Source organism: Panthera onca, chromosome X, assembly GCF_046562875.1.
Source record: "Panthera onca isolate mPanOnc1 chromosome X, mPanOnc1 haplotype 2, whole genome shotgun sequence".
Classification (NCBI taxonomy): domain Eukaryota; kingdom Metazoa; phylum Chordata; class Mammalia; order Carnivora; family Felidae; genus Panthera; species Panthera onca.
Window position 1 is genome coordinate 118573182 of NC_138357.1, and position 27844 is coordinate 118601025.

The following is a 27844-nucleotide window of genomic DNA, read 5'->3' on the forward strand; positions in this document are numbered from 1 at the left end:
CCTCTCTGGGCATGGAGCCTGCTTGGGATTGTCTCTTTCCCTCTGCCCCTCCTCTTCACATATGCATGCTCCCTCCCTCCTCCTCTCGCTCTCAAAAAGAAAACAAAAAAAAAAAAGGAGACTAGTCGATACAAGTTTTTCTTCTCATTTTAACATTGAATTCCCTTTTAAAATTTTGTGTAGCAAATCTCTCAAAAGGGTCCATCTGCAAAACTGGAGCTGCAGCTAAGTTTGATGATTCTAGAAATATAAAGTATAATTGATGTTTACAGACCTGAGGTAACTTTTATTGCAAAAAAAAAGTGGTAACTCCTGTATTGGTCACATTTTCATTTATATATAAAGTGTCCTTTCATTCTTACTCATCTCCTTTTTATGTTATATAGCCGTTGCTACCCCCTCTTGGACCTTCACAGGAGCCGTATTTTTGCCTCCCCATTGCCTTGAGGAGGAAGCCCAGCCTTCTTAGCATGGCGCAGAGTCTTTCCTTGCCTAGGACCTGCTCAGCTCTCCAGGCTCTTGTCTTGTTACTTATCTCTGAGGGAGCACAGGCGTCGGTTTGGTGCTTGTCTTAGCTGGCTTTTTCTAGAAGGCCCTGAGACCAGGATTTGAGTGCATGTAGTATATTTGGGAGGTGATCTCAAGAGGCACCAGTAGGGAGTGGGAAAGTGAGGCAGGGAGAGAAACCATATCAATTTAAGGGGCATTGGTAGTCAGGTTAGAGTGTGGGTGATGGGCTCAATCCCACTGGGAGCCAGTATAGAACTTACCTCAGAGGGACAAGGAAGGTGGGATATTTATCTCCAGCCCCCAACTGTTGTTGGCACAGAGTTGTTCCTGGAGTAAGGTCTCAGTATTTCCAGCATGCCCTGCAGAAGTTGAGCATGCTTCTGGGGCCAAAGTCCCGTCTTCTCCACGCCATGATAGAGTGGAGCTTATAGTAGGAAGCCATCATTGTATATAGAAAGCAGGAGTGCCATGGGAAAAATGGGTGGAGCACTGACAGTGTTTACCACAGAGCCACCCCCAGTGTGTTCCCATAGCATTCCTCTGGCCTCTATCACAATACCTGTCATATGTACACGGAAGGTGTGTCTGCTTATCAGTCTAGCTCTCCCTGGGCTGTGAGCATCCCCAGGGCAGAATCTGCTGGACTCTGTGAATGGCTTGTAGTAGGCGTGTGACACGTTTACACCGAGTGAGTGAATGAATGAATAAAATGAGATAGTCTGAAGAGATGACGTTGAGCGTGAGGGAAAGAAAATGACGAAGAAAATCCAAGACAGAGAAACAGGACATAGTAGGAAGGAACGTAAAGAAAATGGAGATAACGGTAAATAGTCTGAGATGGAAAAAAAAGAATTGGAGATACTAAAAAGATAGGCATTTCATTTGTAAGGCTGCTTCTGCACATCACTTTTTGCATCTTGCAAAGGAGAATTCCATATTGCAAGCCTTAAAATAAGTCTGTCATAATACCTAGCAAAATGGAACAAGCTTGGAAGAAAAACACCTCAAAAACATTTCAGGCCTCTGTGTCCCTGACAAGTACCAGCTCTCTAGCCTGGTGGTGTATGGGAATTGCAAACTACCGTGACATTTATTTATTCTTGCTGGCTTTCACAATTAAGTCCGAACTCCGAATCCACACGGGCCTGTTAAAGCTTCATCTAAACTCCTCAACCTTTAAGACAAAGAACGAACGCGCGTTCTAGCTCCCTGGGGAAGCAGTTACAACCTCTTCAACATCCTGCTTGCTAAGGAAGCAGTTGTTACCTTAATTAATGATCTACAAAATCCTCTTTAAACACCTTGTACAAACACGTGGCACAATATCGGGGCAAATGCTAAAGGACAAAAGAGCACATGTACTGCTCCCCTGTATTCTTGAAAGAAAAAGAAAAAAAGCTAAAAGCTAAGACCCTGGAGTTTCCTTCTCAAGGACAAGGAAAAGGGAGACCTGTAGGGATTTCCAGGCTAAAATGTCTTCATGAAATATTTCCTGTCAATCTTTTAAGGGCTAGTTTTTCAACAGGGAATCACTGGGGTTAGTGTCTTTGACATGACTATGGACACACTAGTAACAAGGGTGTGAAGTGATCCCAGCATCTTCATTACTGAACGCCGTGTTAGAAATGTCCCAAGCTCTGACCGGCTCAGTCCAGCTTGGGGCTGGCTTCCAGGAGCCTCTGTTTTACCTAGGCCGGCAGGGGATCCTCACGCAAACCAGAGTTCAAGCGGGACTGATCTAGAGCAGATCAGCAGGTAGCCCATACTCCAGCGGCAGGCTGCGAACTACTCGGTCCCGTCTGCAGGCGGGCGAGTGTGTTGGTTACTGGTTGGTCTCAATCCCTGTGCCTATCGCTGGTCCAAGTGGTGAGGATTCTTTTATGCCTACTCACGGTTTTAGTAACTGAGCCAGTTTACGAGTTCCTCGTAGATTCTTTCTAGAATGGTTGAAATCGTTGGTCTCTTTAACACCTACTGCGCTCCCTAACACTCAACATCATTGTGTGTGCCTGTTAGTCCGGTAATCTCAAAAATAAGCTTTCATCGTGACTGTTCACACCACTGAGCGTTCTCTAAATAGGTGTGATAAAGAACTTAATTTTTTCCTGCCCACATGCAAGCATCTTCATCGCCCAGAATTTGGATATTCAGGGTGTGAACCTAGTATTTCCCAGATAAGGGCCCTGTCTCACTTCCTGTATGAAGCCGTGCGTAGCATCACAGGCTGTGTGGATCCATGTGATTTATGTTTTAATGTAGCCAATCAGATGGTGTTTTCTTTCATACTCCGTGGGGTATTTGAATAAATCAAAATTTCAATGGTAGGCTGCTGGATAGAATTTGCCTTTTTCTAATGTAGGGGAAAGCATTGGCCATCGCCCAGTGAGCCCTGCCTACATACGAACCATGGAGGAATGGACTCTGAGGTTAGCAGAACCGAAAGTACTCCCCTGACTGAGTGGGCAGATGTATGTAAACCGTGTCTCCCTTGCAAATAAGAAACAAAAAATTAGGATATACTTCTCGATACGAAACCAGTCTTAGCAATGTTCTAAACCAGGGTTTCCTCTACCATGGCACTATCAACATTCGGGGCTAGATAATTTTTCATTTTCTGGTGGTGGGGGGGGCTATCTTGTACACTGTAAGGATGTTTAACAGCATCCTGGCCTCTACTGCCCCTTGGGGGGCAAAATTGCTCAGGCTGAGAACCACTACTCAGCCTTTGGAGGGGAAGAGAAAAAGATGACAGACCTTGAGCAAGATTCTCAAAGGTGGATCCTATTCTACTTATATAGGTCAGGGGACTCATTTGCTTAGATTTGTGTATTTGATTAGGTTTAGTGGTATAAACATCTGCATTTCAATAGTGGCCTTTCAAACTCCCATTTACATTCTTACTGGGTTAGAAGGCTTTTTTTTTTTTTTAAGTTTATTTTGAGGTGGGGGGGGGGGTTGCTCAGAAGAAACTCACTTACCAGGAGATCATTACCTGAGATCATGACCTGAGCCGAAATCAAGAGTTGGATGCTTAATCAACTTAACCACCCAGGCACCCTGGTTAGAAGGTTCTTAATGGGTTCTCTACCTTTGGAAAAAGTGCCCTTGCACTTAGGAGGGGGTTTAGCTACAACCTGTATCAGTTTGAGATAAAATGGAAGAATTCAGCTTGCTCCCAATTCTTTCCACTTCTCTTGTTAGAAGAAGCACTAACCCATTATTTCAATACTCTGATTATAAAAATAGCTGTACGGAGATCACATCTGCTGTACAATCGAACTTTCCGTTGTGGAAGAAAGACAAGAGGGATGAAAATGGGGGACGGAAAATGTAGGCAGCCTATTGTGGCTACTTGAAGATGCTGGATTTTGATCTGTAGAACGTGTTCCCCAGTAAATTGAACAAAAACTTTATGACCCAGAGTCTGGTACGTCGTGGTGGAGAAAGTGGCTATCAGAATGATCACTAAACATAGAATTTACCACATGCCAGCGTTTTTATTTTATGAGCTTTACTCGCGGGAACCCCCTTTATTCTCACCACAGTCCTATGAGGTGAACACTATTAACTCTATTTTACAGATGAGAAAACTGAGCCACAGAGAAGTTTTTGTGTTTAAGTAACCTGCCAAGGTCACAGGACTGGTAAATTACAGTGCCTCCATTTGAATGTTGGCAGCTGAGGCCATCTTAGGAGGTGAAATCCGCAACTCCAAAACTTGAATCCATCTCCTAGGATACCCACCTCGGACGAGGCTACTCTGTGACCATGACAAAATCAGACAAAACAAGACCACTTCCTCACTTGGTCTAAGCACAAACAAAAACAAGGCCCCTATGCTCCCCACAAAATACTAATCGTCCCGCTCTTGGTTGAAGTGAGTGACTGCTGTGTCTTTACCAGTTTTATCCTCACATGAGTCTGCCCTTCTACAGGTAGAAGTTATTGATATCCCCACTGAATTATAGAATTTCCCCTGTTTTCTGACAGTATCCAATCTAGAGCAAATCCCTACTCCCTTAGACTTTCCTCCCACATCGCCCCATTTACAGAGGACCCCTCACCCCCTGCTTCCCCTGGTGTGTGTGTTCCCTCACTGCAGAGTAAACCCACCTTGTTTAACTACAGCCTTCTTTCTTGTGGCCTTTGGCTGAAGAGTGTTGACACTACTTGTCAATGTTACAAAGCTAAAAGTGGTAGCTAATTTTCCAGATGATTAAATCAGTATCAAAAAGATTAATATCATCTAGAAAATGGGCCAAATTCAATGAAGTGAAATTTATAGCAATAAATCTGAAGTTGTTTGTTTACATTAGAAAAAAAAGTCAAGGGGCGCTTGGGTGGCTCAGTCAGTCGGTTAAGTGTCCGACTTCGGCTCAGGTCATGATCTTGCGGTTGGTGGGTTCGAGCCCCGTATCAGGCTGTGTGCTGACAGCTCAGAGCCTGGCGCCTGCTTCGGATTCTGTGTCTCCTTCTCTCTCTGCTCCTCCCCTGCTTGCACTCTGTCTCTCTCTTTCTCAAAAGTAAATACACTTAAAAAAAATTTAAAAAAAAGAAAAAGGCAAGCACTTAAGGGGAGATAACTTGATAGCTATTCATATTAACAATAGGGGAAAAAAAGACTTGGGAAATTAAGAAGCATTAGCATTAGGTCAAACTGAGCCAGTAATAGAATAGACTACTTAAAAGCACTATTGTAATTTAATACTCTATTGAAAACTGCAGCTAAAGAGGGGACATTACTGCTCCTTTGTGTTACGTGCTGGTCCCGCCCTGGCTCTCTTTCAGATTCTGTGACTCCTACTTCAAGGTGCTCACTAGCAAACCAGAAAAGGGTGATCAGTGTGCTGAGGGGCTTTAAGCCACATTACAGGAAGGACTAGGTCTGTTTAGCTCAGAAGATTTGAGAAGACCTGCCAACTCACCATCCTTAAGTGTTTGAAGGGATGTCTCGAGGAGGAGAGGAAGGAGATTTTTACCCCTAATGAGGAAGAGTGTCACCGTGGCCATTTGAAGACCCCATGGGTTTTAGATAAGCCACTCCAAGGTGACCATTTGCTCTGGGTCCTTGTCTTCTGGCCTTCACCAGTGGGGGCCTCGTGTCCCATTGGAATGGGAAAATCTCAGGCCTTTGGAACAGTGGGGAGGAAATAGTGCAGGGTTTCTGGACCTACTGAGTGAAGGGACAAGGGCTTCAGCTACATTGTTTCCCTCCTGGGGGCATTGCATTCAGATTTGAGGCCAAAGCCCGGATAAAAATAGTTTATTGCCCTTGTAGGTTTATTTCCACTCAGTAAGTCAAGGAGAAGATGATTGGTTGAGAGCAAGATTCAGGTATTTCTAGGTAAAGTGTCATAAGTAATATCTCCCAATATCTTTCCAATCTTCTATAAAACATGGACAACTGTGGGTAGAAAGTGACACCTGTTATGAAAAGGAACAAATTGGGTACTATATGTACTTGGAATAGTGGGATGATATCAGCCCTATAGGATCAGGACATGATCTTTTGAGGAATTAGCAGTGTGGCTAAGAGTTAAAGGATAGATAAGGAGGAGGGAGAGAATCACAACAAAATGAGTACTGAATTTTTACTTTGCCAACTTACTGTCATCTGAGACCTTTTGATCAGGCCCTCACATTTCACCCTGTTGTCTAATCAGGTTGAAGCCCCGTATTTTCTTCCTGGGAGGTTGAAGTCTAAATAGTGTGTTAACCTTTTGGGATGAGCACTGGGTGTTGTATGGAAACCAATTTGACAGTAAATTTCATATATTAAAAAATAAAATAAAATAAAATAAAAAAAATAAATAAATAAATAGTGTGTTAACATTCCTTTTAAAAGGCAGCTTATCATGATGAGCACCGGGTGTATTATGGAAGTGTTGAATCACTATATTGTACACCTGAAACTAATATAATTCTATGTTGGCTAACTGGAATTAAAATAAAAACTTTAAAAACAAAGGCCGCTTATTAGGTGGCCTAAAAACCATACCGATGTTCTCAAGCAGCCACCATTTCTGTTTGGTCTCTGAAAGTATAATAAAATAAATCAGGGCTCTGTGGGCAACTGGAAATAACTGAAATCAGGCCTGATGCCAAAAGTCAGGCGTGGTGTGGCCAGATATGAAAAAGAAAGAGAGGTGGAAGGGAGAAAGTCAGGTGAGGCTTTAAAGTTCTTGTGGGGAAGTTGTTAGAAACATCACATGTCATGAAAACTTACTGGAGCTCAGGAGGTAACATAACGATAGGATTTTAGCCGGTAGACCTGGGGCGTCAGCTTCTAATAGACCCGGGGTGGCCCCAGCATAGGGATTTGCAAGTTGTGTCCCTTGACGATCTGGGCTCGATTGTTTCCAGGAAACTCTGCTTTGATAAAATTGACTGCTTTTCGAGATGGAGAAAAGATAATCTAAGCAAACACACCTAGTCACAAAGTACCTGGCTCCTCCTTGAAAGTGACCCCATTTTAAAACTGGATCATTTAGTAAAAAGCAGGTATTCTTCCCATGCGAGTAAATGTCATCTCATGGTTCTCTCAATACATACGTTCCTGGAATAAATCTTAATGCTAATGTCACTTTGGAAAGTGATTCACTCTTGTTTTTCTTATATGTTCTAAATAACCTGTATTATGTTGGAGAGGTAGGGTACCCACTGGGAAATTAAAGAGCTGACTTTTTTCATTGGGAATATTGAACATTTAAAAATGGTGTTTTTGTTTTAACTCAGGCCACAACCTATTAGGGTCTGTGAAAATTGAGTAGTTCAGGACTACCTGGTCCAGAACTAGGGCAAGGTAAGGCCTCAGGTGCAAAATGTAAGGTGTGCCAGAACCTCAGTTCTCCCAGTCAATATTTTCATGCAGTATTAAAAAAAATTCATTGTTAATGCAAAAAATCCAAGGTGAACAATACATCAACATTTTAAATAACAGGATCTGACCCTGCACTGGTGTGCTCACCCCACTCGCCTTACCCTAACCACGTCTGCATTTCAAAAACAGGACAGGGGCGCCTGGGTGGCTCAGCCGGTTAAGCATCCAACTTTGGCTCTGGTCATGATCTCACGGTCTGTGAGTTTGAGCCCTGCGTCAGGCTCTGTGCTGACAGCTCGGAGCCTCCTTCAGGTTCCGTGTCTCCTTCTCTCTCTGCCCCTCCTACTCACGTTCTGTCTCTCTCAAAAATAAACATTAAACAAATTTTTTTAAAGCAGAATAGACTATTAGAGTGCATTAGAGTTGTTTGTTTCAAGTATGTGTGTGTCTCAAAGATGCTGGATCATAATGTAAGATATAAAATGTGAATTCGGCAACAGCGGTTGAGGTCAGGGACTCTGGAGCCGGACTGCCTGTGTGTGTAGCTTTGGGCATTTTCCCGAAACTCCCTTTGCTTTAGTTTTCTCATCTGTAAGATGAAGATAAGAATACTGCCTTCATCTTTGACAGCATGACCATGTAATTTATCCAAACAAGGACAATTTGGAGAGTGGAAGATAGCACTAACAAACAATTCAGCCTGTAACGTGAAGTATTACAAAACAAAAATGCATTATCAAACAATAAAGTTATCCTGCAAAAAATGACCAAAGCGTTCAATTGTGAATATTCAGAAGCCCAACAGCAAGACTGCTCCGCGTCTTTTTTGTTTTTTGTCCATCAAACCGTGTGTTCCCACCAAGCGGTGGCCTACTAGTGTCACGGATTTTTTGTGCCATGTTACGGACCAAGGCTGGCACCCCAAGTGGCCGGCAGGATGGCAGTGTCCCAGTACTGACAGAGGCCAAAAGAAAGAACCCTTTATCTCCAGTCTCTTGTGTCCCAGGCACTTCATTTTGATAACAGCAAGCTCCCTTTGAGCTATCCTGGAAAGAAAGTGATATGACATTGCTTCTGGTAAGGGTCAAAAACAGAAGCCAGGAATAGTGATGGCTATTTTTAAGATTTTACTACATGTTAAAGTGAGAACTTGTCCAGTGAACACGTATATCGCCCTCCCCCGCCCCCCCAGAAGATTACACCATGACAGAAACCGGCTGTATAAAGTGGAAGTCAACCAAACCCATTTCAATTTATTTTAATGCAACTATTAATAAATTGTTTAAAATGAATAATCCATAACAAATGCTAAGTTACTATCAGGAAACCAGGCAAAACCAGGACTTTGCACCATAAGCTGGGCTGTATGAGCACACCAGTCCCCTAGCTGTTGTGGGGATTAAATCAATTACTATATGGAAAAGTGCCTAAAACAGTGCCTGGTATATAGTAAGCCCTCAATCAGTGGTAGCTCTTATTACCACTTTTTTCTTACCATGGTTTAGATTTAAAAGACTTAAAGTGCTGCCTTAGAGAAAAAGATGCCATTTCCTAAGGGATACATAATTGGAAATGTCTCCTCTTTCCCTCTCCCCCGCCCCAAATTTAATTGTCAATGAAAATCAGAGCCTTGACTGCAAAGGTCCAAACATGATCTGTTTTGTCCCCCACCTCCCTCTAAAATCTTAACTTTGTTCATTAAGCTTCGTATTTTGAATGGCCATTTTGAGATGCATAGTCAAAGTCAACATCTCCAGGCAAAACACATAAACTTGGATTTCTCAATTTTTTTAAGACAAAGCAGTGAAAACCAATGCCAGCTGGCATCTCTAAGGAATCTTCCCTTAATGCCCACCACTATCAGCCATTTCAGATGTCCTTCTTCCTCCTTTTTGCAGTGCCCATACTATCTTGCTGTCTTCCTTTCTCTTTTTTAATTTTTGTTTATTTTTCAGAGAGAGAGAGAGAGAGAGAGAGAGAGAGAGAGAGAAACTGCCAGAGCAGGGGAGGGGCAGAGAGCTAGAGGGAGACACAGGGTCTGAAACAGGCTCCAGGCTGTGAGCTGTCAGCCCAGAGCCAGACGCGGGGCTCGAACCCAGGAACCGCGAGATCATGACCTGAGCTGAAGTCAGATGCTCAACCGACTGAGCCACTCAGGTGCCCCTATTTTTGACTTTTTGAGGAAACTCCATACTGTTTTCCACAGTGGCTGCACCAGTTTGCAGTCCCACCAACAGCGCACAAGTGTTCCTTTTTCTCAACAGCCTTGAAACACCTATTGTTTCTTACATTGTTGAATACCTATTCTTCTCAAATATTCCAAAAACTAGAAAAGAAAGCAAAACTTCCAAATTCACTCTATGAGGCCAGCATTACCTTGTTACCAAAAGCAGATAGACACCACTAAAAAAGAGAACTACAGGCCAATATCCCTGATGAACATGGATGTAAAACTTCTCAACAAAATACTAGCAAACGGAATCCATTAAAAAAAAAAATCATTCACCACAGTCAAATGGGAATTAATTTGGGGATGCAAGTGTGGTTCAATATTTGCAAGTAAATCAGCATGATACATCAATAAGAGAAAAGATAAGACCCATATGATCATTTCAATAGACGCAGAAAAAGCATTTGACAAAGTACAACTTGCATTTCGTGATTAAAAAAAACCCTCAACAAAGTAGTTTTAGAGGGAACATGCTACAACATAATAAATGCCATCTCTGAAAACCCCCAGCAAACATCATCCTCAATGAGGAAGAACTGAGAGCTTTCCCCCTAAGTTCAGGAGCAAGACAAGGATGTCCACTCTTACCACTTTTATTTAGCACACTACTGGAAGTCCTAGCCACAACACTCAGACAATAAAAAGAAATGAAAGGCATCCCAATGGGTAAGGAAGAAGTAAAACTTACACTATTTGCAGATGACAGGATACTATATATAGAAACCCCAAAAGACTCCATCAAAAAAATTGTTAGAAGTGTTAAATGAATTCAGTAAAGTCGCAGGATATGTAATCCATGTACCGAAATCTGTTGCATTCCTATACACCAATAATGGAGCGGCAGGAAGAGAAATTAAGCCAATGATCCCATTTACAGCTACACCCAAAATAATAAGATACCGAGTAATATACCTCACCAAAGAGGTGGAAGGTCTGTACTCTGAAAACTGTGAAACGCTGATGAAAGAAATTAAAGATGACGCAAAGAAATGGGAAGACCTTCTATGTTCATGGATTGGAAGATTTCCCTAATAGCCTCCTAACTGATCTGCAGCTGCTACTCTTGACCCCATGGACTATCCACTTGATAGACGGACATTTGCTATGTTGAAACTAATTCCCGCATTGCAGTCAGTTCGAATAAAATCCATTCCTTTATGACCGGCCTGCAAAGTCCTATATGAATCTGAAATCACCCAGTCCTCCAACTACGTTTTCTACTACTTCATCGTTCTGATTTTCTCCTACCTGCTCTTGTACTGCCCAGGTTTCTGCAGACTTTTCGTAATACGACTCACTTGGGCCTCTTGTGAAAAGTCCTAATTTGTAGTGACCTCCCCTTGCAGACTGTGATTCATAGGTTTGGGAATCTGTGCAAGAACTTGTACTTTTAACAAGTGTTCCACGTGATTCTGATGATGAGGGAAGCTACAGATACAGCCTAAGAATCTTCCACATGGCGTTCCAAGGCGGTCCTACCAATTATTCAGAATTGGGAAGCATGATGAAACCCATTTTCCATCTCTGCTCTAGGAGACTATGCTGTCAGCGGCCATCTACTATGCTAAGCCAGGGAATTCTGGGAATACAGTTTACGGGCTGAATCCTCACATTCCAGTAATTTCCTGGGTGGCACAAGTGCCACTTTGTGCTAGACTCCTGTAGGTGAGGTTGAAGAAATGGTTATCATCCACACGGAGGTGAGGAGGAGAAAATTGAGAAAGGCTTGGTGTTCAACAACGTAGAGCAAGAGCATATGTGTGTGTGTTTCCCTGGGCTGTGGTAGGACAAACTATTCCTAAGAGGTAAAGAAGAGAAACGGGGCAACCAGCCAGATACCAGTCCAGAGTATGTGGAGGAAAGGTTTTGGTAGATGAGGTCAGGATTCTCTGAGCTCGTACACATACAAACTCCTCAACGTGACCAACATCTAAGTTACAACAAATGTTTAGCTTTGAATCTGGGTATTTGGAAGCCTTAAGATTGACACTGAAACGTTTTTGGTTAAATAGCAGGTTTAATTTCTCAAATTTGAGGGGAACAGGTTTTGAAAACTCTCTCTCATTTCCTGTATGTAAAATTTTAACTCCAGTTAAAATTCAGTTCTCTAGCGAAGATTATATGGGCACTAGCATTCTCCATAGCAAGGGGCATGTTTCTCTCCCAGAATGTGACACACAAAATAAGCATGAGCCTTCTGGTGTCCTGTATGAAATTAGATTATAAACCAGAGTGACGCTTCTCCAACGTTTCCACACACTGAAATGACCTGGGGGGAGTTTCACAAATCCTGACTCCTGTGCCCCATCCCAAGACTGGGATTTAATTGGTATGGGGTGTGACCACGGTTTGGGATTTTTGAAAGACCCCCTCCCCTCCAGGCTATTCTCATGTCCCTCTACTACACCTCTACTGTACCAGCAACTTTGGGAACCACTAGAGCTAATGATTTTGAGCCATATATTTGAAACCGCAAACCTCTGGATAAAGTGTAAAATTTGGGTTCATGCGTTAAAATTTAAGTCGAGACAACGAGGTCAGTTTGATTGGATTTATCAAGATGTGCCCAACATGGGTCGGGGCCTTATTTACATGAAACCAGAGCAATTGAAGAAAAAGTCAGTCAAGGCAGCTATGTCCCCAAAGTCACATATGCACAAATTATTAATATTTAAAACAACAGGATTTTAAAGCAATTTTGTCAAATTGAGCATCTCCAATTAGAGTTGCCAGATCAAACACAGGGCCCCCAGTGAAATCTTAAATGCAGATAAACAGTTTATTAATACAAGTATCTCTGATGTAGTATTTGGGGCATATATATACCAAATGCTATTTGTTTATCTAAAATTCAGGTTTAACTGCATGTCCTGTGTTTTTATTTGCTAAATGTGACAACCCTGCCCTCATTTTAAAGGACTCACCGGAGCAGTAATTCAGTAGAGTAGGGCAAATCAGGACAAAAATTAACCTTAGCTTCTTGCTCATTATGTATTCTATTTTCTGAATGACACTGCCTGGCTAACTACCTCAAGCTCTACCTGACTTTGTCTGCACCAAGGGTCAACTGTACCTTATTCTGCCTCTTCTGTCTTCTCCGGAGCCGCAGGAACTCCTTGTGTTGCCTGGAGACAAAGTTCACTGCTGCATATTCCAATAAGGCAGCAAACACAAACAGAAGGCACACCGCCATCCAGATGTCAATCGCTTTGACATAGGAGACCTGAAAGAGAGAGAGGAGGGGGGCCACCGTGAAAACTTGTGGGGAAATCAAGTTCCTAATGTTGTGAGAGGCAGAATACCTCATTTTCCTTCATCAAGGATTTTCTGTCCTTTCCTTAACAGAGTGCTTAAGGGGCGCCTGAGTGGCTCAAGTCCGACTTCAGCTCAGGTCATGATCTCACGGTTCGTGGGTTCAAGCCCCACGTCAGACTGTGCTGACAGCTCAGAGCCTGGAGCCTGCTTTGGATTCTATGTTTCCCTCTCTCTCTGCCCTTCCCCTACTTGCTTACTGTCTGTGTTTCTCTGTCTCTGTCTCTCTCTCTCTCAAAAATAAACATTAAAAAAAATTGTTTTAAAGAGAGTGCTTAAGCATTTTCCATTCCACTTTGCAGATTCTGGGCCAAGCAGTGAAAGTGACATGCCCCTGGCCCCAGGCCCTTGTTCCTTCGCTCTCAGTATAGCCCATCTGCTTCGGTCACCTCATCCCTGAGACCAGCTCTGAAGAGCACCACAAGAATTTGCTTAATGAAAAAAAAAGAAAAAACAAACTTTTGAAATTGCTTATTTCCTTCTATTTTTTTCTTAATATTTAAAAACTAGTATAATTAAGGTAATTCCAAAACCTTGATGAGAAGTAGGCTATGTATGGCTTTGGGCCCTTCAAAAACCAGTTTGTAATTTCCATCCCTCGATTGATCCTGACATGAAAGCACATTTCTAAATAGTTAAAACTGTCACAATTCAAGAATATTCGACCCAAATAAAATATCAGGGCTCTAGTCTTAGGACAGTATCTGGTTAAAAAGGAAACTTTAAAACACTTCATTGGTTGGTCGGGTGTTTAGTATATCTTAAAATTTGAGAAAGCAGGTTCTGAAAGCAAATAGTTTTTACTTGGAATGGAAAGTGCCCTTTATCTCCCTTCCAATTATTTTTTAAAGATAACTAGATGGTGTTGTAACCTATTAGACCCCAGACTACAAAGTCTTATCAAACTGCTAGCTGAACGTGTACCATTGAATGTGTAGCTCTAGTTTTTAAATAGGGTTTCCAATTTTTTTGATGCGGACACTGAGTGTTTACCAGCCTGTATTGTAAGCATTTTCCCTGTATTAATTTTGTAGCCACTACAACAACTATATTACCCCCGTTTCCTTTTTTTTTTTTATGTTTACTTTTGAGAGAGTCACAGTGTGAGCTGGGGAAAGACAGAGAGAGAGGGAGACACAGAATCCAAAGCAGGCTCCATCCAGGCTCTGAGCTGTCAGCACAGAGCCCGACGCGGGGCTTGAACTCACAAGCAGTGAGTGAGATCATGACTTGAGCCGAAGTCGGACCTTAACCAACTGAGCCACCCAGGCACCCCTTACCCCCATTTTCTGATGAGGAAACTGGAATACAGAGAGGTTAAATTATTACCCACGGTCGCAAAGCGAATTAAAGGAAAGAACTAAGATTGGAATTGGAGGTACGCCTGGGTGGTTCAGTCAGTTAAGTGTCTGACTCTTGGTTTCCGCTCCGGTCATGATCTCATGGTTTCATGAGTTTGAGCCCTGCATCAGGCTCTGCACTGGCAGTATGGAGCCTGTGTGGGATTCTCTCTCTCTCCCTCTCTCTGCCCCTCCCCCACTCCTGCAGTCTCTGTTTCTCTCAAAAGAAATAAACTTTAAAAAAAGAAAAAAGATTGGAATTGAATCCCAGTATGACTAGTGGATTTCCTTTCCACACACACACAAACACACTACTAGGATTATGCCAGTGCAGTTTGTATCTTACATTTCTCTTTGTCCTTTTTAGTGAGCGTTTCTTATATCATTTAACTTTCTTCTTTTTTTTTACTTTTATTTTTTATTTTTAAAAATTTACATCCAAATTAGTTAGCATATAGTGAAACAATGATTTCAGGAGTAGATTCCTTAATGCCCCTTACCCATTTAGCCGATCCCCCCTCCCACACCCTCTCCAGTAACCCTCAGTTTGTTCTCCATATTTATGAGTCTCTTCTGTTTTGTCCTCTTCCCTGTTTTTATATTATTTTTGTTTCCCTTACCTTATGTTCATCTGTTTTGTCTCTTAAAGTCCTCATACGAGTGAAGTCCTATGATTTTTGTCTTTCTCCGACTGACTAATTTCACTTAGCATAATACCCTCCAGTTCCATCCATGTAGTTGCAAATGGCAAGATTTCATTCTTTTTGATTGCCGAGTAATACTCCATATATATATATATATATATATATATATATATATATATATATACACACCACATCTCTTTATCCATTCATCCATCAATGGACATTTGGGCTCTTTCCATACTTTGGCTATTGTTGATAGTTCATTTAACTTTCTTCTAAAGTGTGCTTGCATAATAGTTCATACCATGATTAATCATTCTGTATTATAGGACATATAGGTGATTTATAGTTCTATTTTTTTGCTATGGTAAATTTTGAGGCTATGAACATTCTTCTCCCAAAATATTTGGCTGTATCTCTGATTCTTTATCAGATCAATTTTTAAAGTGGGATTATGGAAGTAAATGATATGAAAATAGACTTCTAACTTAAAGTTAGTAGCAACACAGCCGATGTAAAAACAGAGGCTTTATAACTTTGTCAAATTGTTTAACCTCTTTCTGCCTCCTGTCCTCGTTGGTATAATAGGGACAATAATAGTTATCTCAGAGTTATGTGGATAAAATCACTTAATATATGCAAAGTGCTTAGAATAGTATCTGGCACAGAAGAAGTGCTATATAAATGTTTACAATTATCTGTCTACATAAAGGTGTGACTTTGTTAACGGAGCAATTTTGGAAGAGACAGAAAAATCAAGGAAAATAAAAATCACCCATAATTCTAATATATTCCAATTATTATTATAATTTTTTTGAGAGGGCGTACATGTGCATGCTAGTGGGGGAGGGGCAGAGGGAGCAAGAGAAAGAGAATCCCAAGCAGGCTACACCCCAGTCTGACACTGGGCTCAGTCTCACAACTGTGAGATCATGACCTGAGCCAAAATCAAGAGTCTGACGCTTAACCGACTGAGCCACCCAGGCGCCCCTCCAATGATGATTTTAAGGTTACCGCCTGCTTTACACTATTTGTCTCCGTCAACCTGAACTACTGGTCAGTCCCGCATGCAGTGTGACAAAATGGTCCAGCGCTTTGTCATCTCTAGTGATTTGAATCTATAACCCTTCCCACCTAGGATGCCTATTCCCATTCTTTCTGATTTACAGACTCCTCAGAATCCTTCAGGACTTGACTAAGATGCCGGCTTACCTGGGAAGCCTCCCCAACCTTCCTACTTTCTCCCATCTGGGTTAGGAGCCACTTTTCTTTGCTCTCTCATCATCCTCTATTGAGCCTGTCTGTTCCTTCTCACTCCATGAACTTCCGACCCCACCACTGGACCATAAACTTTTTTTTTTGGACAGGCTCTGTGTATTATTAATCTTTGTATCACCAGCACAGGACCTGGCAAATAATGAGTAGGCATTAGATACATGGGATGGATGGAGAAATCAATGATTGAATGACAAAAGGAATGAAGAAATTATCTGGCCATCTTTCCATCTTTGTATTAAATTTCAGCAGTTTTGTGCTGTATAACATTACCCATAGTTGCATGTATTGGATATTTCTAGGAGTGGACTGTTAGTGCATTTTAATTCTCTCAGCACACTTAGCATGCCTGGAATGTTTCTTCCCTTAATAAGCAGTCATTTGTCTTGTATTTTCTCTTCTGGAGCAATCCTGTCCCCTTGTAATAATAGAACATTACCAATCACAGCATTCCCCAGTTATATATTATTCAGAAGGCCCGTAAATGTTTTAAGACCCAATAATGAGAGGAATTTGTCAGTGCCTGAGATATGTCCGTACCAAGAGCTAAGTCCAATAGAGCTGACCATCATTCCTCCCCTTCCTGGTGTTTATAGCATTTAGTAATTTGTAAACCTTTTTCCCGTCTCGTTCCGGCCACCAGCAGGCCAAGCACGTATTTGGCTTCTTTTATAGCTGCTCATAAATGAGTCCTTTCAGTCTCTTAATCATTTTGGTTAGCCTCTGAGTCTCCTCCAAATCATGAACATCTTTCCAACATTGAAGTGCCGGCATTAAATAAATGCATTATTCACACAGATTTAGAAGGTGTTGTGAGACATCTATTACATATGATGTGATGTCCCTCGGTGCTGACCTCTGAGGATTGAAATGCCTTTTTGTTGCTTTTACCCAGCTCTGATGTCAGATTCTCTCTCTTTGGCTGCTCATCTCTAGATGTTGTTAGCTCACATCTTCCCCTGTCACATTCTTTTTATGATTCTTGGGCTTACATGATTGCTTCCTGAGCTACTTTAGTACAATCTTGCAAAAAATAGTTTTCAAAGGTAATTAAGTTCTCAAAATGCTATTATGACTCACTGAGTTGGTATCTTTCCAAGCATATTTAATTCAGAAAAATAAACATTGAGGGCCTACTACGTGGAAGGCTCTGTTATAGGTGCTGGTGGGAGGTGGGGAAGAAGATCCAAGGATAATTAAGGTGTATATCGATACTTCCCAAATTACACTTTAGAGGACCCTGTTCACACTGCGCCAGGAAGCATCATTCCCATATGTCAGGGAACAGCAAATAATGGCCTATGGATCAAATCTGGCCCACCACATGCCAAGTTCTTATGAATTCCATTTCCTTTTCTTGGGACACCAGTAAGATAAGATTTGCCAGTCCAGTAGGATCCCCAGTGGAAAGTGGGCAGGAGTGATATATGCCACTTTGGGGCCTCTAGGAGACCCAGGGCCACCCATTCTACAGTGGAGCATAGTTTGAGAAATAAACTTTCATTGTATTGCGCCACAGAGATTTAAGGGTTTTGTTTTTCCAACACTCCCAAATCCATCTTTCAGTCCTGACCTCTCACCTCTCGTTCCTGTGCTAATTCTAAAATGCCTGCAGTTAGTGTTTGCAAAATCAAACTCATTAAATCCCCCTCCTTCCCTTTCATCTCATTCGAATCTTTCTTCCCACTGGCTTACAGAGTTTCACCATTGGTTCTTTCCTTGCCTTAATCTCTAGTATTCAATCTGTTGTAAAAGGTCACCATTTCTTTCTGCAAAGCACCCTTGGGTTTACCCTTTTCTCTCTGTTTTAAAGATGTCACTACAACCCTGGCCATCAACACTTAAACCTGGTTATTATAACTTGCTGACGGAGCCCCCCTCCCTGTATTCAGTTCTTCCCCATGGCACTTTATCCTTTTGCTTCTGCAAGATTAAATTTAAAACGCCAATTTCATTTTGCAACACATCTGCTTAAGAACTGCCGAGGCTGCCTATTACAGGCTCTAGTATCCAAGATCTTGCACAGCATGTGTCCACCCTAGTTAATCAATCTTATTCCACTCTTTCCTAACGTGAATCTTGTACTTTGTTTAAGCAATTCTGCTTACACCTGAGGGAGCCAAGTCCATTCCTACTGAGAATCCCAGTGGTTCATAAATGGGTGTGATTTTGCACCCCAGGGGGGCATGTGGCAATGTCTGGAGATATTTTGGGTTGTCACAACCAGGGGGAGGTGCTACTGGTGTCTCGAAGGTTGAGGTCAGAAATGCTGCTAGATGTCCTAGAATGTACCGGGTAACCCCCACAATGAAGAATTATCCAACACAAAATGTCGATTACTCTGAGGCTGATAAACTCTGCGATGGAGAAAGCAAAAAACTCCCCAAACCCAGGTATTTATATCTAGTCCAGTGGTTCTCAACTGGGGGTGATGTTGTTCTGAGAAGACATTTGGCAATGTCCAAAGATGTTTTTCGTTCTCCCCACTGGAGAGTGCAGTTTTGCCACTGGATTCTAGTGGACAGAGGCCCAGAAAACTGCTGTAAATGCCCAGCAATGCATAGGACCATCTCCATGGGGCACCTGGGTGGCTCAGTCGGTTAAGCATCTGACTCTTGATTTCTGCTCAGGTCATGATCTCACCGCGTGAGTTCGAGCCCCGTATCGGGCTTTGCGCTGACAGTTGAGAGCCTCCTTGGGATTCTCTGTCTCTCTCTGTCTCTGTCTGTCTCTCTCTCTCTTTCTGCCCCTCCCCCCTGCTCACACACCGTCCCTCTAAAAAGTAAATAAATAAACTTAAACCAAAGGCCATCCCCATAACCAAGAATTTTGCAGCCCCCAATGTTAATAGTGTTAAGGTTGAGAACACCTAGTCTATATATTTCTCCCAGCATAGAAATTCTTCCTGCTATTCCTCTACTTGTTTATTTCCAGATAATTCCTCAAGGAGTAGCTCAAATTCCATCTCCAGGGTGATTCTTTTTCTGCCTATTGTAGTCAACAGTGGTCTTGCCCATCTTTAGAATTTTTGTTATACACTTAAGGTTAATAAGATCATACGGTTTAGTCTTTGCTTCATGTATGCATGTTTTATCCACCCAACTAAAGTATATGATACTGGAGGATAAAGACCCAGTAATGTCTTTTGTATCTACGCCACCCAGGACAAGCCTTTGAGCATGTAGTAAGTGCCCCATAGTTTCTGTTGATGGATGAGTTATCCAAGCTGTATATAAATTCAAATTCCTTTCACAATCCATGCTTTATATGAAGGATCAGCTACCAGAATAAAACAAGGACAACACAAACTGAAAAAAAATTAGCTTTGGTCTTTATAGGTGATGATATCCAGATTACTCTTTATTTGCACTAAGGGAAAGAAGAATATGTATTATTCTCATGACTTCACAATTTATGTAGTTGGCAAATCTATCTGGTGAAAAGATAGAGCCAGTCAAGTAGGTTAGGTTTTCATGGCACTAAGTAAACGTTTATCTGACATTTGAACACATCAGTTAGATGGTGGAGTTTACCTGATTGCTCACTTGTTTTGGCATCGCATTGACCTTTCTTTGATGTATTTTGCCTCAATGTTCTTTTCAACACTGTCTTGGAATTTTTTGAGTTAATTTTTTTATTATATCCTCAGATCAGTTTCAAAATGCAAAATCAAGCCATGAACTCATTTACTTTAGTCCCATACTTTGTTTTGTTCATTTTCAAAAACATCACCATATTCCCTGTCATGAGGCTGGTTGTTTAGGAGTTGGGCCATTTTCTACCCAGGGTTTAGCCTCAGCACGGAGGAGTGAATCATCATTGTATGAGGATTGCCTTGCTGTCCTTACAGCTTGGATGCCCTCTCCATCCTCTGTGGGCAAGTCACGCTCATCTGACAATTTGTCAACAAAAACATATCCACATTCTCAGCTTCTGGGCTGACCTCAGAAAGCTGTGACATTTCTCCGGCAGACAACCAAGGAGGGCTAGTTATGAACACATATGGAGGAAAGAAGCTCTCTACAGGAGAGAAAAGATGACTACGATCAGCCAAGTAGTATTTCTTTAATAGAAAAGAGACAAAATGGACTCCTAGAGCAATCTCAAAATACTAAGATATTTTTCTTTCTTTAAGTGGAATGGTCTCCCACAGCCACCTGCTTGAGTCGATGTTTATTCGCAAACTGTACATACAAACTGTTGCTAAACCAGAAAAGAAGCTTTTCTGCTCTGTACAGTACAGTTTCTTCTTATCTAATTTAGAAAGCAGATTTTTAATTAACCCTGGTTAATGCAGCTGTTGAAATGGAGGCTACCTGTTGGTCACAGTAGCCTGACTTGTGCTTTCATTACATGGAAGAGAAGCCTTTGGTAACGCCAATGAACTTGTCTTTTATTCAGTGCCGTGAAGTATACCACCACTCTCTCCATCCCCATTTTATGGGGGAGAAAATAATTTTATTAAATGCGTGTCCACATCTGATACAGCTAGTGATCAACAATAGTGGAAATGAGAATTTTGGCTTTGATAATCTGTCTTGACTCTTACCTATATTCAGTCATATAAAAATATCATCAGAAAAAATATAGGCATTCAAATTAATCCTAGTACCAAAGATTCATGGTGTTATACAATTTTATCTTTATAACTTCGCTGCTAAGTTGCCATTTTTATGGCCCGATTAAAGAGCTCACCTCTGCCATTGAATGCCAGGAAAATCAGATTTCCTTGGCAGAGAGGGATGGTGGCAGCATTGAGCACCTGGCCCATCCCAGCGTCACCACCCCACCCCATTTTCTCTCCATGTCTCATGCTCTTGTTGGGTTCTGGGTAAAATATGGAGTAAACTCTTGTGAATGTGCTGTTTGTAGAAACAGCCATTGGGTGGCAGTGCCTCCAAGCCTGGTATCCGCAGGAGGCAACTAGTTACAAATGGTACTCCTTAAATCACCAAACTTTCCTAAGGACAGGACCTGAACAAGCTTCAGGGACCAGTTAGCGCGTTGGGTGGCACACAGGCCTAGAGAGCTGATATCGTGCCCAAAGGTGAGTCAGTTTCTCTCCCTTATGGTGCTCAGAGAAACAGTTCAAAGTAGCTGGCCAAAGCAGGCCAACTTCCTGCATAAGTTGTTGTGGATGGAGAGGCTGGGAGAAGGGTAGACATGGAAGCCCCAGAATATACAAGGAGTATTAGATGATATCCACTGTTAGAGGCACCAAAGGGACACCCTGCAGGAAGGCACCCCCGAGTCTCTCAGCCTTCTGCAAATGTAGGCATCTGGGGAGGATGCCAAGGTGAGGAGGGAGTGGCATCTGGAGGAAGAGGAGGAAGCCAGGGGAGGGGGTGTCGTCTTCCCTGTGCTTGCGTTTGCACTTGCCTCCTTACATTATCAGCTCAAGGGCAGAAATACTCATTTCTCCCAGAGTCAGTTTTCTGCAGCCGCACCCTCAGTGATGAAACAAGTGCAGTATATTCTCAAAGAAGGGCAGAAATGAGAAGGGAGTGGGAGTCAGGAGCAAATTGCCCAATAGTGTAAAAAACAACCCCAATGAAGAAAAGAGCCAATTGGATTATCTCAGTATAAGAAAGACAAGCACCAGCTTTTGGGGGGATAATGAGATGATCCTCCACTTAACAGATATTTGTGTGGTCACTGTGGGGGGTGGGGTAGGGAGAGAGAGAGAGATTGGGGGAGAATATGAAGATGGAAAAGAAAGAAAGAAAAGAAACAGCCAGGCCAATTCAGGATTTGAATTCTTGCTGAACAGCCAATGAACTTGGGGGAATTACTTAACCTTTTAAAACCTCAGTTTCCTTGGGGCGCCTGGGTGGCTCAGTTGGTTGAGTGTCCGACTTTGGCTCAGGTCATGGACTCGGGCCCCGCATCGGGCCCTGTGCTGACAGCTCAGAGCCTGGAGCCTGCTTCGGATTCTGTGTCTACTTCTCTTTTTGCTGCTCCCCCACTCGTTTGCACGCTGTCTCTCTCGTTCTCTCACTCAAAGATATTTAAAATTTTTTTTAAATAAAAAACGAAAGACCTCAGTTTCCTCCTATTGAAGTAAGGGCTCAAGGATTCCACTGTCATGGGATCACTGAAGGATTGAATGAGACACTTTATGTAAATCTTAACGCTCATTTGGCAGATTGCAGACCCTCAGTCACATTGGTTTGCCAGGGATGAGCTCCTGAAGACATCATGTAATTCAAAACTTGCATAATTCAAGGCAATTTTCCCTGGAGGAATGAATGTAAAGGAGAATTTGTTGTATTTCATGTTCCGTGCGTGCGTGAAGACTTCATTAGTATTTTTACATGGCCCTATTTCAAATTCACATCAGCTAAGTTCACATGAAACGGAACGTCATTGCAGCGAGCACAACGGATGTGTCGTGACGGAGGTCAAGAGAGCTGATAGATGCTGTTACAAACAACAAACCCCTGCCACCATCAACAAAGAGCTTGCAACACCAGGACTCCAGGAGTTCCCTCAACTCTAAATATAAGAAAACTTGAGTTTACTCATCAACTGCCGGGATCATGCAGCGGAAGTGTGCTTGGACTGCGCCTCACCTCCACCTGGCTTGACTCCACGCTCACTGACCCCTGTGGGAGCCTCCCTCTCTGGGGAGTGAATCAGGAGAATTACTCCCGGATGATGATTTCACCGGATGACAACATCTGATGTGGAAGAGAGCTGAAAAAGTGCCCACAGTGGGCCGGGCGAGTAAGAAATGGCAGCACAGTCACGCCCGCAGCCGCAGAGATACTATGAAAATAAATGTTTAAAGATGAAAGCTAACCACCCTGGTTGTGATTTGCTTTCTCAGTCAGCAGTTAGTGCTGTTTCCACTTCTTTATTTATTCCCTTACCCACCCCACCCAGCTTCAAATTTCATACTTGTGAGCAAGGAAGGAGAAGGAGGAGCAGTTAAATAAAACAGTCCTTGGGGCACCTGTGTGGCTCAGTCGGGTAACTGTCTGACTCTTGGTTTCTGCTCATGATCTTGCGGTTCATGAGTTCGAGCCCCACATCAGGCTCTGTGCCAACAGATTCTCTCTCTCTCTCTCTCTCCCTCTCCCTCCGCCACAAAATAAAAATTTAAAACAAAGAAAACCCTGTCCATTCTTGTCCTTTGGACTAAGGCTGAGTGAAAGGCCTTGAGATGATGGCTGTGATTTATAGTGATGATAAAGATTTTCTCCTGCTTTCTGTCTTGTTTCCCAGGGAGGAGGCTTGATGGGGGAAGGAGTATGGAAAAGCTGAGGCATCCCTACCTCCTAGACTGGACTTGGTGGCTTATGATTTCCAAGTTGGCAGTGCTCCCTAGAGTAGGATGAGGAGGTCAGATTAGAAAGGCAGCATTGGCCAAAATTCTCAGGCTGACCATTTATGAAACTTAGAACCTTGGAGTGAGTGGATAGGCCGGCACTGAATGTGTGCAGGCTTTTTCACCCTCCCACCGCAATCATGATGGTATACCCCTGACTGAGGCCAACTTCTGAGATGATCTGTAAGTAAGATAGCTGGGGAATGGGTGATTCTGGGCTACAAAATGGTGGCGGTCTGAGGGGCCCGGTTCAACCTGCTATTATAGAGAAGCCTAGAATCTTTTCATGACTTCAGGGTACAAAGAGACTTCTCCCTGTGCTGGGCTTGCCCACTTAAATCCTTTGAGCACTGGGATGCTACATCCTGGGAATAAGAACAAGTGTCCTTTTGCTGGAGGGACAAAAAACGGTTTCACAGGTGAGGACATAGTGTGAGATGATAACTGAATGGCAGAGTCGGTGCTAGGTGAGAAGTTCACCACCCAACTCCTGACTTCTGGCCTGGTTTAGCGTTGGCTTTGTACTTGAATGTGAGCTCACAGTGGAGGCAGCAGGCCAGTGAGGATGTCTCCATGATAGAACCTTGACAGAAACCTTCCCTTCTTGGCTTGAGACTCTGGGCACATGAGTGTCTTGTGCGTGCTCATCTAAAGCTCCTGAAGCCAATCAGCTACCTAGTGTTTCATGCCATTCGATGTAAAACTGAAATGGAAAAATTCCAGGCCCCCGTCAACTTCCAGCTTACATGTGGGGAGGAGAAAACAAGAAAAGGAGCTCCAGGTCAAGGAGAGGTTGAGAATTAACTATACAAAAGCTACTGGCTGGGCTAGTGATCTCACTTTTTGTTTCTGTAAATTACCAAAGAGCTGGCCTCCACTGTATCTATTTCCTGTAGCTTCGCAGCATTTCGATGCAAGTCAGCTCCATGCCTTTCTCCTCACCACAAAAGCCAGAAGCACAAATCACCGCTAATAATTAGATACTTATTTGCAATAGATACTAGCCTGCAGGAGTCTGTTGGTAATTAAAAAGAAATCCTACAGCCTCTTGAATAAAATGACAAAAATAGATATGCAAGCTCTTTGAAGAAATAAAAGTCCCTGCCATCAGGGAGCATTATTATTATATTTCAATATGGAAATGTACAGACTAGTAAAAACAATAAATTGTAAATGTGAAAAGATTTTGGTAGAACTCATTGAGCACACCAGTTTGTAATATATCAGTTGTATATATCTGCTTCAGAGAGTTATGATCAATCTCAGTCCCTTGGTGGAAATCAATCCTGTAGGATTATATATAAAAAAAAAGAGGAGGCAGCGGGGCTGTGATGGAGAGAGCAGTGAGAAGCTGCCGGGTATGTGCGTTTTGGCTTTGCCACTGTCTGGCTTTGACCATATCATTTCACCTTCCTGGGCCTCAGATTCCTTCTTGGAAATAGAAAAGGCTTAGAGGATCATCTTTACAGTTTCTGCTATTCTATAATTCTGTGGCCCACGGGAAAGAGAAAGTGAGGAGAGAGAAAACCAAGTCAATAGGAGGATGGGTTTCCAGTCTCAAGGTACCGACCCTCTGCTCTGCTCTTACCACCTTCAGTGTCATCCAATCATGCATATTCGTTGAGCTCTTTTGTGCCATGCAGAACTTGCCTAAAATGGTGAATCCCTTGCTTAGAAACAGATTGCGGTGATGGACAATATTTACATGTGTAAGACGTGTGGAGCAGATGCACTGAATTCACCTCCAAATTCAGTGGGAACGTCTCCTGTAAATGGTCAGCAACTTACCTCAAGCCCCTGAACCTCTGTGCTTTTCTGCCTGAGAGATTTTTCTGGCCCTTAAATAACTTCTACTTGCATACAAGGAAGCGTAGAACATTCCTCAGGGGTAGCCCTCAACCACGGAGGAATGGGTGTTGAGTTGGTAGATGAAGACCCCAGATTTCCCATTATTGGTGGGACAAGTCCAGTGAAAACTCTGTGTGGTTTTTCAGAGGACCCCCACCAGGGCTGAACCCCCGTTGCTCTCCATGGGTAACCAACTCAGTAATATGCTTTATTGTCTTTTCTCCTTTCCTTGTTTATGCTCCCTACTCCTCACTTGTCCTTCCTGAGACCACCTCCCAAATGAACTCTCTGCATCCAAATACTTGTTACAAGGTCCACAGTTTACTGAAACAAATGGCCCCAACCTAAAATTAGATCAGGGAAACCTGGCACAAATACGATGCCTGCCATATCAGGCACCATTTAGAACCAGGATGGCAAAGGAACCACACCTCCTCCTGAAAATTCCTTTCTTATTGACAAAAGCCCAATATCTAGCTGGTTTTCTCATCATCAATAAGAGTGGGGTGTCAGCGTGGTTCAAAAACCAATCTGGAGAGTATCAAATCAATTTTGGATCTATATTACCCATATCATTTAACACCTATCACTTCCCTTTTCGTTCTACACAGCTAGTTTTGAACTGATCAAATCAGAATTGTGTATCTATAACAGAAACTAATATTTTCTACCTAATAACATGCAAGAGTTATTTGGCATATACCAACGCTCTTGGGGTTAGGGAAATCATGAGAGCACCTTATTTGTAGAAACAGTCTGTTCCATGCTAGGTATGATGTTTGTTAGGGAGACTGAGTCACAGCTATATTTTGAGCCTATAAGGATGTGCATATTATAAAGGTACAGATTACTCCTGTTGACAGGACATCAATTTTAAAATGCTAACATTACGGTAAAAAAAAAACAGTGGAGACTTAGTTTTAATAGTGTGTAGGCATCCTTCTAAAATGATTCTTGCCTCCTGGTATTATAACGCTTCCTCTTGACTATGGGCTGGACCTAGAAACTTGCTTCTAACAAATATGGCAAAAGTGATGGGATGTCACTTTCACAATTAGGTTATAAAAGACTTCCATGTTGCTTGAACTTTCTTTCTTGCTGGCATGCTCTCTCTGGCTCTTTTCATGTGCTTGCCTTGGTGGAGAGGGCTCCCTGGCAAGGAACTGAAGGTGGCAGTCAGCCAACAGTCAGTGAGGAACTGAGGCCTCTGTCCAACAGCCTAGGAGGAACTGACTCCTGCCACCAACCACGTGAGTTGTCTTGGAATTGGATCCTTCTCTAGTTGGGCCTTCATGTGAGACTGCAGTCCTAGTTGACACCTTGATTTTAGCCTCCTGAGAGACCCTGAAACAGATGTCCCAGCTAAGTTTTGCCTGGATTCCTGATCCATAGAAAGTAAAGATTAAAATGTTGTTGTTTAAGCTGCTAAGTGTGGAGGGTAGGGGGAGTAATCTGTTACGTAGTGGTAGTTACCTAATACATGGTGTCTTTAGGAAAGAGCAGGAAGGAAAAGAGAGAAGGAAAGGGAGAGAGATAAGTTATTTACTTTGGGCCTCACCAAGGCAGAATTTGGTAAGATTTTATTGTTTAGTTTTGGACTTTTTAAAGAGGAAAGTTTAGTTAAAAATAATACCCAGGGTATCTGGAAGGATATAATTCATCAGTGTAAGAGAACAAGAAGTGAATACATTCATTTTAAATCTATTCATTCAAGTAGGCTCCCTGCTTGAACATATATAAAATAGCTATTCAGAATCAGTTTGCCTTTGCTGAAGTCCAGGGGTCAGCAGACTACTGCCCATGGGTTAAATCTGTTCTGCTGTTTTCCTTTGTAAATAAAGTTTAATTAGAATGCAGCCATATCCATTCATTTGCATACTGTGTGTGGGTCTCGAGTTACTACTTATAATGGTAGAGTTGAGTGGTTGCAACAGCTCTTATAGCTCAGAATGTCCAATATATTTACTATCTAGCCCTTAACAGAAAAGAATTTTGTCATGAATTCCTGATCTAATCATATATTGTAATTCAAGCTAAACACTATCCAGGGTAGTCTGAGTTAATAAATGTTCTCTGTGTCTTGATCAACATAGAAAGCACAACTAGATAATTCATACTCAAACATTCCATGTTAAGGGTTGTTGTTTTTTTTTTTTTCTGGGATCACTTCAATTCTCATCTCAACTTCTTGTTGGTATTGTGTATACAGATATAGGGTCCCAAAATGAGCTGCACATTTTTGGCAGTCAGTCAACAAATCTTTCTAAACTGTTCAGTAGATGATGGCCATGCATTCTATCAGTGCTTTGTTGGCATGGTGGTAAAACCCATTTGCGCCAGTGTTTGACTTTGAGGGTCTAAATCAGGCCTTGCATCTTTCTACCTGTATACTTTGCATAAGGTACTTAATCACTCTGTGCCTCAGATATCTCAGCTGAAAAATGGAGATAAGAATGAAGCTGATCTCTTAGGTTTGCTATAACAATTGAGATATACATGAAATAAGGGAGTAGTGCTTACACTGGGGCCTGGTAC

At 42.3% G+C, this 27844-nt stretch overlaps 1 protein-coding gene across 3 annotated transcripts in view; it reads right to left on the reverse strand.

The window, feature by feature from the left end:
* GLRA2 (glycine receptor alpha 2) overlaps positions 1 to 27844 on the reverse strand; it is a 171983-nt gene that overhangs the window by 24377 nt on the left and 119762 nt on the right. For all 3 annotated transcript variants that reach the window (XM_081792421.1, XM_081792420.1, XM_081792422.1), the window contains one exon: positions 12634 to 12783. In XM_081792421.1, the coding sequence (XP_081648547.1) occupies positions 12634 to 12783 (150 nt within the window). The remainder of the gene's footprint in view (positions 1 to 12633; positions 12784 to 27844) is intronic.